Source organism: Strix uralensis, chromosome 2 (genome assembly GCF_047716275.1).
Source record: "Strix uralensis isolate ZFMK-TIS-50842 chromosome 2, bStrUra1, whole genome shotgun sequence".
In the NCBI taxonomy this organism is placed as follows: Eukaryota; Metazoa; Chordata; class Aves; order Strigiformes; family Strigidae; genus Strix; species Strix uralensis.
The window spans coordinates 63438421-63450713 of record NC_133973.1 but is presented as its reverse complement, the minus strand read 5'-3'; the positions used below and the strand labels follow the sequence as shown (position 1 = coordinate 63450713).

Genomic DNA, 12293 nt, shown 5'->3' with positions numbered 1-12293 from the left:
ATGCTCTCAAAACACTAAGGAATATTTCATATGCAGTGTTTTTATGAAGCTTAAAAAATTAGCAGGTCAGTGAACAACTGTCTGTATCTCACCACAACGTCAATTTATTTTCTCTGCTGTTATTGCAGGTGATTATGTAGTCATGACTATATACTTCGACTTAAGTAGAAGAATGGGATACTTTACTATTCAAACATACATTCCCTGTATATTAACAGTTGTTCTTTCCTGGGTATCCTTTTGGATTAAAAAAGATGCCACACCAGCAAGAACAGCATTAGGTAAGTTGTGAATAATTCCCTTTTCTGCTCTCTTTGTGTAGCTCCTACACTATAATTTGAAAATATCATCTTTATTTCAAAGTATGCTTTGGATTGTTGCTACATCTTTCAGACCCAGATCTACCTATCACTGAAGCCTCTGTTTTTCTGCCTTTAACAGGTTAATTAAAAGTACACTACCCTGACCCTTTGGAATGACACTGCTACCTATTTTGCATAATATTCTAGAATTAATGTCTGTCTCCTTTTTCTCACTATGATATTTCAGTGACATTTCTGAAGAATAAATTAATTGCACTTCTGGCTTTCTTCCCTTCTGAAACTCTCCCCCATGGGGCATTATGTCTTATATATGCAGAAAACTGTGGGATATAATAATATTGATGCATGCAAAGTGTTTTAGCTTGTGTGCTTGAAGTTAAGTTTCACACTACATTGTATAGACATTTTTCATAAATTGCAGAGATTTATGCTGGTATAGGTTTTCCAGCAGTTCATTTATGTCAGGACCACTGTGTGCATTTTGACATTGTGCTTTAGGATACGCTTAGAAATGTTGACTGTTTCTTATGTCCATAGGAAAATCTGCAGGTTTTGCCAGCATCAAGGGCATAGGGCTATAAAATAGTGAATTATAGGTGTATGTCAGAACTGAAGGAAAACCAACATTTTAGTCAGATTGTGGTTGCTGGGGCTGCCAATACTAACCAATTCAGAAATCTACCACTGTAGGAAAAAGAGGAGGCTATGTCAAGTTTTACATGTCTATTTTCAAATGTAGAGGTTACCATTCCCAGCTATTCATTGCTTCCTCCTGCTGGAGTTTGTTACCATCTCCAGTTAAACAGCTGGACTCTAAATTATTTCAGTTCGAAAGAGCAAATTATTAAAAACTGACCTGCCTGACTTTTTGGACTGAAATCAGACATGAAGAATTTTTAGGAGCAGCTGAGTCCCTAGGTTTGAGAGGGTGATACTGCTGCAAGGAAAGATTGAAGGACGAGGGCTGTGAACAGGCTGCACCTCCTTGGAGGACATATGAAGGCAGCCCACAGAAGGCAGGGTGTTCTTTAGTGCTATTGTGTGCAAGCACAGTAGAGGAGAGGCCATTTGTAAAAACCACCTCTGTTTCCCACTCCCCTAAACAGCTGATCAAGAGTCATCAGTACTCATCTTTTTTCATTCAAGTAACTAAGCGTTTACCAGAAATGGAGTTTACTTACATGTGAATCTATTTCTGTTAGCTGTCTTTCAAACACTATGTACAGGTGCTTTACTTGTTCTCAGGAGGAAGACACCTTGTTTGACTACATAGCCTTTATACAGTTGTTCAGAATGACTTCTCCTGTTTCAGTCTGGCTCTATCCTGCACTAATACATCTGAGCAACCACCAATATTTAGGGTGCTGTGGTTTCTAGCATAAACCCCTTGAAGGCCCTGAAGGGGAAAAGAAGTGCTAAAGAGACTTAAAGTCCATTCACCCTGAATGAGATTTTAGATGCTAAGTCTCTTGAACCTGTCCAGAAGTCTGATCCCACTTTCTAAGTCCTTCACTGATGCAAAAAAAATGCAGTCATCTATTCAGGGTGTGCTAAGCCCGGGGTTACAAACATTTCTCCTCCCAAAATTTCTAATGCTTCAACAGCTTAGTAACTTTCAGCTGAATAATAGAAGAAATACGTTTCCAAAAATATCCTGTAACTGTAACTGCCTCAATGGCCACAGCTTGCATTAAGCAATGAAACTATATGCCAGCCATTTCTGCTATCAATCCTTAGGCATCTTCCTAGGAGGGGGTTCACAGAATCACAGAATCATCTAGGTTGGAAAAGACCTTGAAGATCACCTACTCCAACCATTAACCTAACACTGACAGTTCCCAACTACATCATATCCCTGAGCACTATGTCAACCCGACTCTTAAACACCTCCAGGGATGGGGACTCCACCACCTCCCTGGGCAGCCCATTCCAATGCCTAACAACCCATTCTGTAAAGAAATGCTTCCTAATATCCAGTCTAAACCTTCCCTGGCACAACTTGAGGCCATTCCCTCTTGTCCTATCGCTTGTTACTTGGTTAAAGAGACTCATCCCCAGCTCTCTGCAACCTCCTTTTAGGTAGTTATAGAGGGCGATGAGGTCTCCTCTCAGCCTCCTCTTCTCCAGACTAAACAACCCCAGTTCCATCAGCCGCTCCTTGTACGACATGTGCTCCAGACCCTTCACCAGCTTCATTGCCCTTCTTTGGACATGCTCAAGTAATTCAATGTCCTTTTTGTAGTGAGGGGCCCAAAACTGAACACAGTAATCAAGGTGCGGCCTCACCAGTGCCGAGTACAGGGGTAAGATCACTTCCCTGTCCCTGCTGGCCACACTATTTCTGATACAAGCCAGGATGCCATTGGCCTTCTTGGCCACCTGGGCACACTGCTGGCTCATGTTCAGCCGGCTGTCAATCAACACCACCAGGTCCCTCTCTGACTGGCAGCTCTCCAGCCACTCCTTCCCAAGCCTGTAGCGCTGCTGGGGGTTGTTGTGGCCCAAGTGCAGCACCCGGCATTTGGCCTTATTGAAACTCCTACAGTTGGCCTTAGCCCATGGCTCCAGCCTGTCCAGATCTCTCTGCAGAGCCTCCCTACCCTCGAGCCGATCAACACTCCCACCCAACTTGGTGTCATCTGCAAACTTACTGAGGGTGCACTCGATCCCCTCGTCTAGATCATCAATAAAGATATTAAAAAGGAGTGTCCCCAAAACCAAGCCCTGGGGGACACCACTCGTGACTGGCCGCCAACTGGATTTAACTCCATTAACCACAACTCTTTGGGCCCAGCCATCCAGCCAGTTTTTTACCCAGCGAATCGTGTGACCATCCAAGCCATGAACAGCCAGTTTGGTGAACCAGATGGAGCTGCCACGCAAACATGCAGTGGTCCAGGCCTCAGGCTGCAGGGAGTGCCTGAGCCTGTCAATCCTGTCGTAGGGCAGCAGTTGTATCAGCTGTAATTCTTATTGAGTGACAAGGGACATCCTTCCAAACCAAGAACAGCTCAGTGACATGCAGCTATGGAACCAGATCAGTAGAAAGAAAAGTCTCAGAGAGCCTGTTATAATACAACTGCAAGCATCCAAAACTGGTTCACACTACAGATAATTCTGTATTAAAGCCCATTTTGTGTGAGGTCAGCACAAGACCATAACCTGCTGGATTTTCTTCAGGAATTTGTAAAACTAACAAGTGTAGAACTTCAGACCATTATAAGTCATGTGGCATCATGTGGGTCCGGTTTTCTGAGGTTATTTTATGAGAAAAGAGTATTCAGTCCTCACTTCCTTCGTGTGAGTGCCAAAGTGCTGTACACTGTGGCTCTAGCAACATGGTGGATCCTAAGACTTACAGTTATGCTGTGACCCCCTCTACTTCCAGGACAGCACAAAGGTGAGGACAGAGCATCTGTACAACTGCCTGTTCCTGGTTGTGTAGACTTGCCTCTGATGGACAGAAAATTGAGCAATAGGCCTTTTAGCGTACTTTCTTCTTTAATTGGATGACTCAGTGCAGATAAGGAAAGATTGACCATGCTCCATCTTTTTAAATAGGAGTCTGATGCCCCGAGTATGTGCAGAGTCACACAGCATCCGTTTGTGTTATCCTTCTTAATGCATAACAGAAAAGGGAGAAAAGGCATCTAACAGTTTGCATTACTGATTTTCCGTAAGCAGTGTTCATACCCTGTCCCTGAGGCATTTCCCCACACCACACAGCTGTTTTCCAATTAATTAGACACGGAAGTAGGTTAGATCACTAGTCACAACAGTGTGACTCTCCCTGCCTCACCCCCTCAGCCAGCAGGAACTTCAGACAAGAAGTAATGAATTTGAAAAACATGAAAATGAGATGTTCCAAAGCTGTATTCAATGGCTATCATGACTAACTCCTAAAACTCTGATGAAGAGTTAAATTACTGGGCTAAAATATAACTTCTTTATAAACAAAGTAAAATTACAAGAAAATAATATACATGGGTCACCTCTTTTTGTGCAGAGCCCTGTTCCTCCCAAATTGGCAATGGCCTTTAGACACTTGGGATGCAATAAGCAGATATTCCAAGTTTACTATAGGTCTGCTTGTACAAAGCAGCTTATAAATCTGAGCAACCGCACACATCCACATTTGGGTAGTGGCACATAGTGAAATTGTAATACAGCCAAAGGCAAACCGCTGACATTGTCCTGCTAATTAGTTGAAATGAATTGTAGACTCGGTGCACCAAACCTGCTCCCAGTATAGCTACATTAATGTAAAGGGCTAGCATCAGGGAAATATTTCTCTCTCTGAAATTAATGAGTAATATCCTAAGCTATTGGCAACTACTCACAGTTACATGAAGGACAGGTTTTACCCCTTTCTGAATAATACTAAGTAATAAGCTATTTCTGTGATGGAAAAAGTAAATGTCTCAGGGTATTTGGCTGTGAGGGAAAAAATGGGACCATTCATCATCCTTACATCAGCACTGTCCAGAGGCATCAAAGTGCTCTTTAAAAGCTTGGCATCACAGTCCCCTCTCCACATGCACTTTGAGGGGCTGAGGCCCAGAGTGTCAACAGGACTCACTCCAGGCCAGCTGAAGAGTCAGTGGGAAACTGGAAATAGAATTTGAGTCTTGGATGAGAACTGTGTTTTGTGATCCCAGGTTATTCTGCCCTCCATTCAAAGAGAAAAAAAAATGGCTCTCTGCTGTTTCTGCTTGTCTCTAGTAATCAAAATTATTTTCTCCCACTGTTCACAGTCAAGAGCAACGAGCAAGTCTCTGAAGAAAAGTTATGATCTGGAAAACAACAGGTTGTTTTCCTTGAAGATGAAGGAAATTAAGTTAAACTGAAGCTTTCATCCCAGTTTCCCCCTACTTTTCAAAATGGGTATAATATGTAATAGGACTAGGCAGTTACTAAAGAGCAAGTCCAAACTGCAGTTAAAAAAATTACAGTGGGTATCAAGGCCAGCAATGTGTTGATGTAAAAGAAGTTACAGATGATGTTTAATAAAAAATGAACATTGCTTTCCTTGCCATTCTATCTTAAACTCATTAACTGGAAAACCAAGCAAGTGCTCTAAGCAGGTGCCAGACCAGAAGGGTGAGGAAATTAATTTTACAAACAAATGGTAACATGGGTAGAAGCAGTACACCTTTCCTCTAACATACCCTTAGGAAAATAAGAAAAAATAAGTCTTGCTGATCAAAGAGTTTCTAACACTGAACCTCCTGCTACCTCACTTTGCATACAGTTGTCCATTAAGCAGCTTTCAAACAGTAATAATTATAAATAACCCTTTAGGCCAATGATCTAAAGGTTAAAGTGTTTTCATGTAGTATGTATTCCTGCAACATTTGATCTCCAAGACAGTCCTTTTTGATTTATCAAATAGCATCTTTGGTATGGAATTTGCTCAGAGAATATAAATGTCACAAAATGGTATTTATACACAAAATTGTAAGCTCCCACTTACACTTGTCTACCTGAAAATTTTGAAGCCAAGTTACTTCAAAGCTGTCCTTGGCTGATATTAAAATTCTGTTGAAATAGTTCATGAGCACTGTGAATTTCAATAACAGATGCAAAGCTCACTTTGCCATACGGGCCTCCCCAAAGTGAGAGACTTAACAATTTCATCTGGCAAGGTTTAATGCATTTGAAACCACTCAACAAACTGAATTTTCTTAGCATGAGAGATAAAATGAGCTAAGGGTATGGAATCTAGATATTCTCTTTGGAAATAATGGGTTCTATATTTTATTCATATATGCATACATATATATTCCAACTTGTAAATGTATAGGAATACAAAATTATATCACCTGATGCACCTTATTTCTCTTTAATCTTTCTAAGTATCCCCATAAGACTAATTTTAATATTTTAAAATTTGTATGATTGATATACCAGATAGATTTATTATTTCAAAATCATTGCTTGCTTATGGTGTGAGCTGGAATCCAAGTCCAAGCTTCAGCTTAAAAGAAAAATGATGCTTTTTTACTGGATTTCATATCATAAAAATATTTTGTATAAATAATAGAAGTAAAAATATGTTTGTTTTGCCTTTGGATGTTTCCATCTATGTGCTCAGCATGATTTACTGGACTGTTTTTGCTTAGTTCTCACCTAGAGCTTCTAGGTTGTCACAGTCTCAACCATGATTCGGGTAGGCATTTCACATTCACATAGATGTACACAAGTCTATGGGACTGGATGGGATACACCCGAGGGTGCTGAAGGAGCTGGCTGGGGTGCTCACCAAGATGCTTTCCATCATTTGCCAGCAGTCCTGGCTGACCGGGGAGGTCCCGACAGATTGGAAATTGGCCAATATGATGCCCATATATAACAAAGGTCAGAAGGGTGCTCTGGGAAATTACAGGCCTGTCAGCTTGACGTTGGTGCCCGGGAAGCTGATGGAGCAGAAAAACATGAGTACCATCACACAACACATGTGGGACAACCAGATGATCAGGCCCAGTCAGCATGGGTTTATGAAAGGCAGGTCCTGCTTGACAAATCTGATCTCCTTCTACAACAGGGCAACCTGCTTATTGGATGAGGGAAAGACTGTGGATGTTGTCTACCTTGACTTTAGCAAGGCCTTTGACACCGTTTCCCACAGCATTCTCCTGGTGAAACTGGCTGATCGACGCTTGGGTGGGCACACGCTTTGCTGGGTAAAAAACTGGCTGGATGGCTGGGCCCAAAGGTTGTGGTGAACGGAGTTAAATCCAGTCAGCAGCTGGTCATGAGTGGTGTCCCCCAGGGCTCAGTTTTGGGGCCACTCCTTTTTAACATCTTTACTGATGATCTAGACGAGGGGATCGAGTGCACCCTCAGTAAGTTTGCAGATGACACCAAGTTGGGTGGGAGTGTTGATCTGCTCGAGGGTAGGGAGGCTCTGCAGAGAGATCTGGACAGGCTGGAGCGATGGGCTAAGGCCAACTGTAGGAGTTTCAATAAGGCCAAATGTCGGGTTCTGCACTTCAGCCACAACAACCCCCAGCAGCGCTACAGGCTTGGGGAGGAGTGGCTGGAGAGCTCCCAGTCAGAGAGGGACCTGGTGGTGTTGATTGACAGCCGGCTGAACATGAGCCAGCAGTGTGCCCAGGTGGCCAAGAAGGCCAATGGTACCCTGGCTTGTATCAGAAATAACATGGCCAGCAGGGACAGGGAAGTGATCTTACCCCTGTACTTGGCACTGGTGAGGCCGCACCTTGATTACTGTGTTCAGTTTTGGGCCCCTCACTACAAAAAGGACATTGAATTACTTGAGCATGTCCAAAGAAGGGCAATGAAGCTGGTGAAGGGTCTGGAGCACATGTCGTAGGAGGAGCGGCTGAGGGAACTGGGGTTGTTTAGTCTGGAGAAGAGGAGGCTGAGGGGAGACCTCATCGCCCTCTACAATTACCTGAAAGGAAGCTGCAGAGAGCTGGGGATGAGTCTCTTCAATGAAGTAACAAGTGATAGGACAAGAGGGAATGGCCTCAAGTTGTGCCAGGGAAGGTTTAGACTAGATATTAGGAAGCATTTCTTTACAGAACGGGTTGTTAGGCGTTGGAATGGGCTACCCCGGGAGGTGGTGGAGTCCCCATCCCTGGAGGTGTTTAAGAGTCGGGTTGACATAGTGCTCAGGGATATGATGTAGTTGGGAACTGTCAGTGTTAGGTTAATGGTTGGAGTAGGTGATCTTCAAGTTCTTTTCCAAGCTAGATCATTCTGTGATTCTGTGATGCGGACTTAAGGTACAGTTATAGGACTCAGGTTGAGCTGAGGACTTCTATACTTAAGCACAGAGGCTAATGGTAATTTTTCTTTCACTTCTCTGCCTTCCTGTTCATAATCACTTTGGAAGCTGGTCGTCATTACAGATACCTGCACAAATCTTGTCACAAATAATACAAAGTTATACCTCCATTTCAGTAAAAACAGAAGAAAAATATTACATGGTCAATAAAGCATTCAGTAGAAAAATTGCAGATCTTTGCAAAGAAAATTTTTTGAACACAGCAAGATTTTTTTCCCTTTCATTTATTTTTAACATTTTAATTAAAAAAGTGTCCTAAAGTAATCTGAGATTTTGTCACAGGATGAGTGGAAAACAAAAACTTTCCCTTGAGTTCAGGTAAAAAGGTCACTGTATATTGTGCTGGAAGAACACTATAACTTTTGAGGAATTATTTAAAGATAGCAAAATACCTGAGCGCAGGTACAAGTACATGTGGCTCTGAAAAGGACAGATTTGTGTTAGAAATTTAAATGTGGATTAGAAAGTGTTAAAGAACATAATTTCATATTGTAGAGTATTTCATAGTCTGGATGTAGTTCTTCTGAACTTTGCATCTCCCATGGCCTGAGTCAGGGTCATACAAAAAGACTAATTAACCTATAGTTAGCAAGGGCCAAATCAAGGCTAGCGAGTCAACACCTTTTGAGGCTGGACATCTTTGCAGTTGATTACTGTTATGAATCAGTAAGCATGGGCTCTTTCTCTGGAGCTTTTTCAAAGCATCAGCTAGCTACAGAACTGAAGTTGTTCAGTCTGGAGAGGTTGCTGGATCATGGCAGCCACATGTGCTTATACTGGGAGATGGCACAGATGACAGGAAACAGAAGTATTTTCGCAATATCCCTTAGATGTCCAAGGTAAGCACAGAGTCCACATTTCCCACATCCTATCAGCATTGCTTTAATCTTGATTATTTGGTTGTGTTTTTTTTCAGCAACTTGGTTTTTTGTTTGTTTCTGGGTAGTGGATATTTAAGGAATACAATTAGTTATTATTTATCGTAGAAGAAGGTTGAGGCCCAGGCCAATAATCGGCTTTCTGTCTCTCCAGGGAATTTCTGATGGTTTGAATGGGGAGGGTAATTCTTGTGAATCACTGTAGTTTCTAGCAAAAGCTACAAATCATAGGTGGGCATTCCTTCATAAAGTAGTCAGAAGTAATCCATAGATGCATCTTTCTCTCCAGAGTGCAGTTTGTGGGAAGTAATTTTACTATAAGGCATAATTTCAGACATCCCCTGCTATTTCAAACATTGTGTACCATTTCAAAATATCATTTTAACTATAAAAAGAAATATTACCTTATGGTTATGTTGTTTTTAGAGCAGGTTGTCTCTTGAGACTTATCTGAGTGAGAGCTTTATTTTTCTTCCTAAGCCATTGAGGAGTTTTATTTTTATTCTATCAGAAGACTGGCCATTCATAAAGAATGATAAAAAACATTAGTCCAAAGTGGGAATGAAAAGATTCCTCAGGAACAAAGAGAAATTATATGAATTACCAGAAGCCAAGTAACTGACATTCCATAGATTTCATTCTAGGGCTTGTTATATTTTTTCAAGATATTTCACACTAAGTATTTCCCATTATAACTATTATTACTGAATCAGTCTAAGATGTGATGCTTTGTATGCATTAAAAAGTCTATTTCGATTAAAGTTACATCCGAAGTTTGTACAACAGTCTGTTTTCCTTTACTCTGAAAGAAAATAGCAGTGGAGGACACCCAAGGAAGCAGCGGTGTGAAAACATATTTTTAAAATTCATGGTCAGAAATTTTCAACAAAATATCTTTTTTTTTTTTTTTTTTTTTTCCACAGCCCTTTTTTCTTTTATGAGCACAAGATTTTTCATGAGAGCAGTACTGCTGTGAAAAAGAACATGTTCCTTCATTGTTTCTAGGTTTCTTAATTTTTATTTTTCTGGGTTTAGTATCTTTTCTGCTTTATGCTTTTCTTCAAAAATTTATTCATTATCTCCTTCTTCCCCACCTCCAGTCTAACTGGGACCAGAAAAGGAAGAGATGAGGAAAAGCATATTGAGAGGCATGGGAATGTCACCTTTTGGAAAGATGAATAAAAACAGCTGAGAAAATCTTTGTTTACAGAATACCACTGGCTCTACTGATGTTATTTTTCATTATTTTTTATACTACCAAATGAAATCAATGAATTATTTGGGTACACTTTGGATTTCTGTTTTGTACGTTTGTTTCAAAAGATTCTTCTGTGACATGGAGAAATGATGTTGCATACAATTAAATCAAGTTTCTCTCTGCAGGCATCACCACAGTATTGACCATGACAACTTTGAGTACCATTGCAAGAAAGTCATTACCCCGTGTCTCCTATGTCACCGCTATGGATTTGTTTGTGACTGTATGCTTTCTATTTGTCTTTGCTGCTCTGATGGAGTATGCAACCCTCAACTACTACTCAAGTTGCAGGAAACCAAACTGTACTAAGAAGAAAAAGTCGGTAAGATGGGAGCATTTAAATTTCTTTTCTAGCATGTGCATGGTTCAGAGAGCAGAGAAGCATCCAATGACAGCCTATAATCCCATGATACTCTGCTCTTCCGAGCTCTTCCCAGTATGTGGTGTGATCTGCCCTGAAAGTTGATGGAAAATAGTTATGTGCCTGTTAAGTGAGGTCTGTTCCTAACAGAAGCAGCCTACTGACCATGAGGCAGCAAAGCCGCCTCCACATCTTTTGTCCTCCCATTACTTTGCTGGTAGTCAAAAAGAGCTCCCACTGAAACAGATTGCATAGCTTGTTATACAAATATATGCACATCAATATATATTGAAATGCATCTGCTACTTCATGGATTAACAGGTCTAGAAATATTTATGAACTTTACAGACGGGATTTCAATGTCTCCACTGGGAACCAGCACTTGTTTTTAGCCCTATGTACAAAGGGCCTTGTTCCTAAGTACAAAAATGGAGGAGGTGACTTACAAAGGTTTTATACATGGCTTCATTTTTAGCTAAAAAGACACTTCCAAGACTAACACCCAGACACACACAGAAGCTGTTGATTTAGAATCAATTAAAACAAACATGCAGGAAGAATTGCCTGGTGTACTTCATAATTGACTACAAAAATAAGAGGGGGGAGTACAATGGAGAAAAAATCTCAGTGTAAACATAGGGAAGGGGAAGTGGGTTGTCCATTCAAGATTAGTGGAAAACCTTATGTGTTTGAGATCAGTAATTGGAGATGTTGGATGCCATTTTGCATAATGGAGGAAATAAGGACATTTGAAATAGAAAATATAAAGCCAAATAGGAAAAATGTGAAGGAGGAAATTGAAGAGAGTGAATGCTAAATTCAGGGAATAATAGGTCACAAGATAAAAAGAGATTGAATTAAGAGCTATAGAAAATTATTGAATGAAGAACTAATGAAGGAAAACCTGAAATGAATATGAAATTAGAGAAAGCCTAGAAAGCTATAGACTTAGTGAAAACTCCATTAAACCTCTAATAGCTTCTTATAAAAATGCGTTGCACACAAAAGGCAAAAGTATGAGACAATCAAAAATGAACTTGTTAATGATCAAACTAAAATTGCTATCAAAGACTGAATAAAAAAGTCATGAGTATCTTTGTGAGTAGGATATATCTCCAAACATGAAACATTGATGAGATTTAAATTAACATAAGAACAAATGCTCACTTAGTTATTGTTTGTTAAATAAATAAAGGTAGTGTAGAATAAAGATTTGAAGTAGATGGAAACTCAGGTGAGCATTCTGCTGAGGTTTCATGCAGTTTTAAAATGTACAAAATATCATGCTGAATATGTAGAATACTCAGCATGAAGTATTTTATGGACAAATGCATTTAAAGGGTTGGTTTAAGGAATGCTATTGAACATTAGATGCATATGAAGCAATAAGTATGTTTTCCTCTGAATAATTCTCTTGTTATCTTTATTTAAGCTACCTGATGTCAGTTTTGGTCATGTGATGGTAAGTAAACTATTTTATTCAGTGAGACCAATGGATGCATGAATGTATGGTTGACATTTACTTGCAATAATTCCCAAGAAAGCTGTAATGCTATGTTATGCTTTACCCTGACTTCACTATTATAAATATTGTTTTCCTTTTTTGTTAAAAGGTCAGGGGTTTTTTGTTGTGGCACAGGAACATAGCTGCCTCTTTCTA

At 40.3% G+C, this 12293-nt stretch overlaps 1 protein-coding gene across 1 annotated transcript in view; it reads left to right on the top strand.

The window, feature by feature from the left end:
* Positions 1–12293, top strand: part of GABRG3 (gamma-aminobutyric acid type A receptor subunit gamma3) — a 332704-nt gene that overhangs the window by 315930 nt on the left and 4481 nt on the right. The window contains exons 7-9 of the mRNA XM_074860953.1: positions 129–281; positions 10398–10594; positions 12066–12095. Coding sequence (XP_074717054.1) covers positions 129–281; positions 10398–10594; positions 12066–12095 — 380 coding nt within the window. The remainder of the gene's footprint in view (positions 1–128; positions 282–10397; positions 10595–12065; positions 12096–12293) is intronic.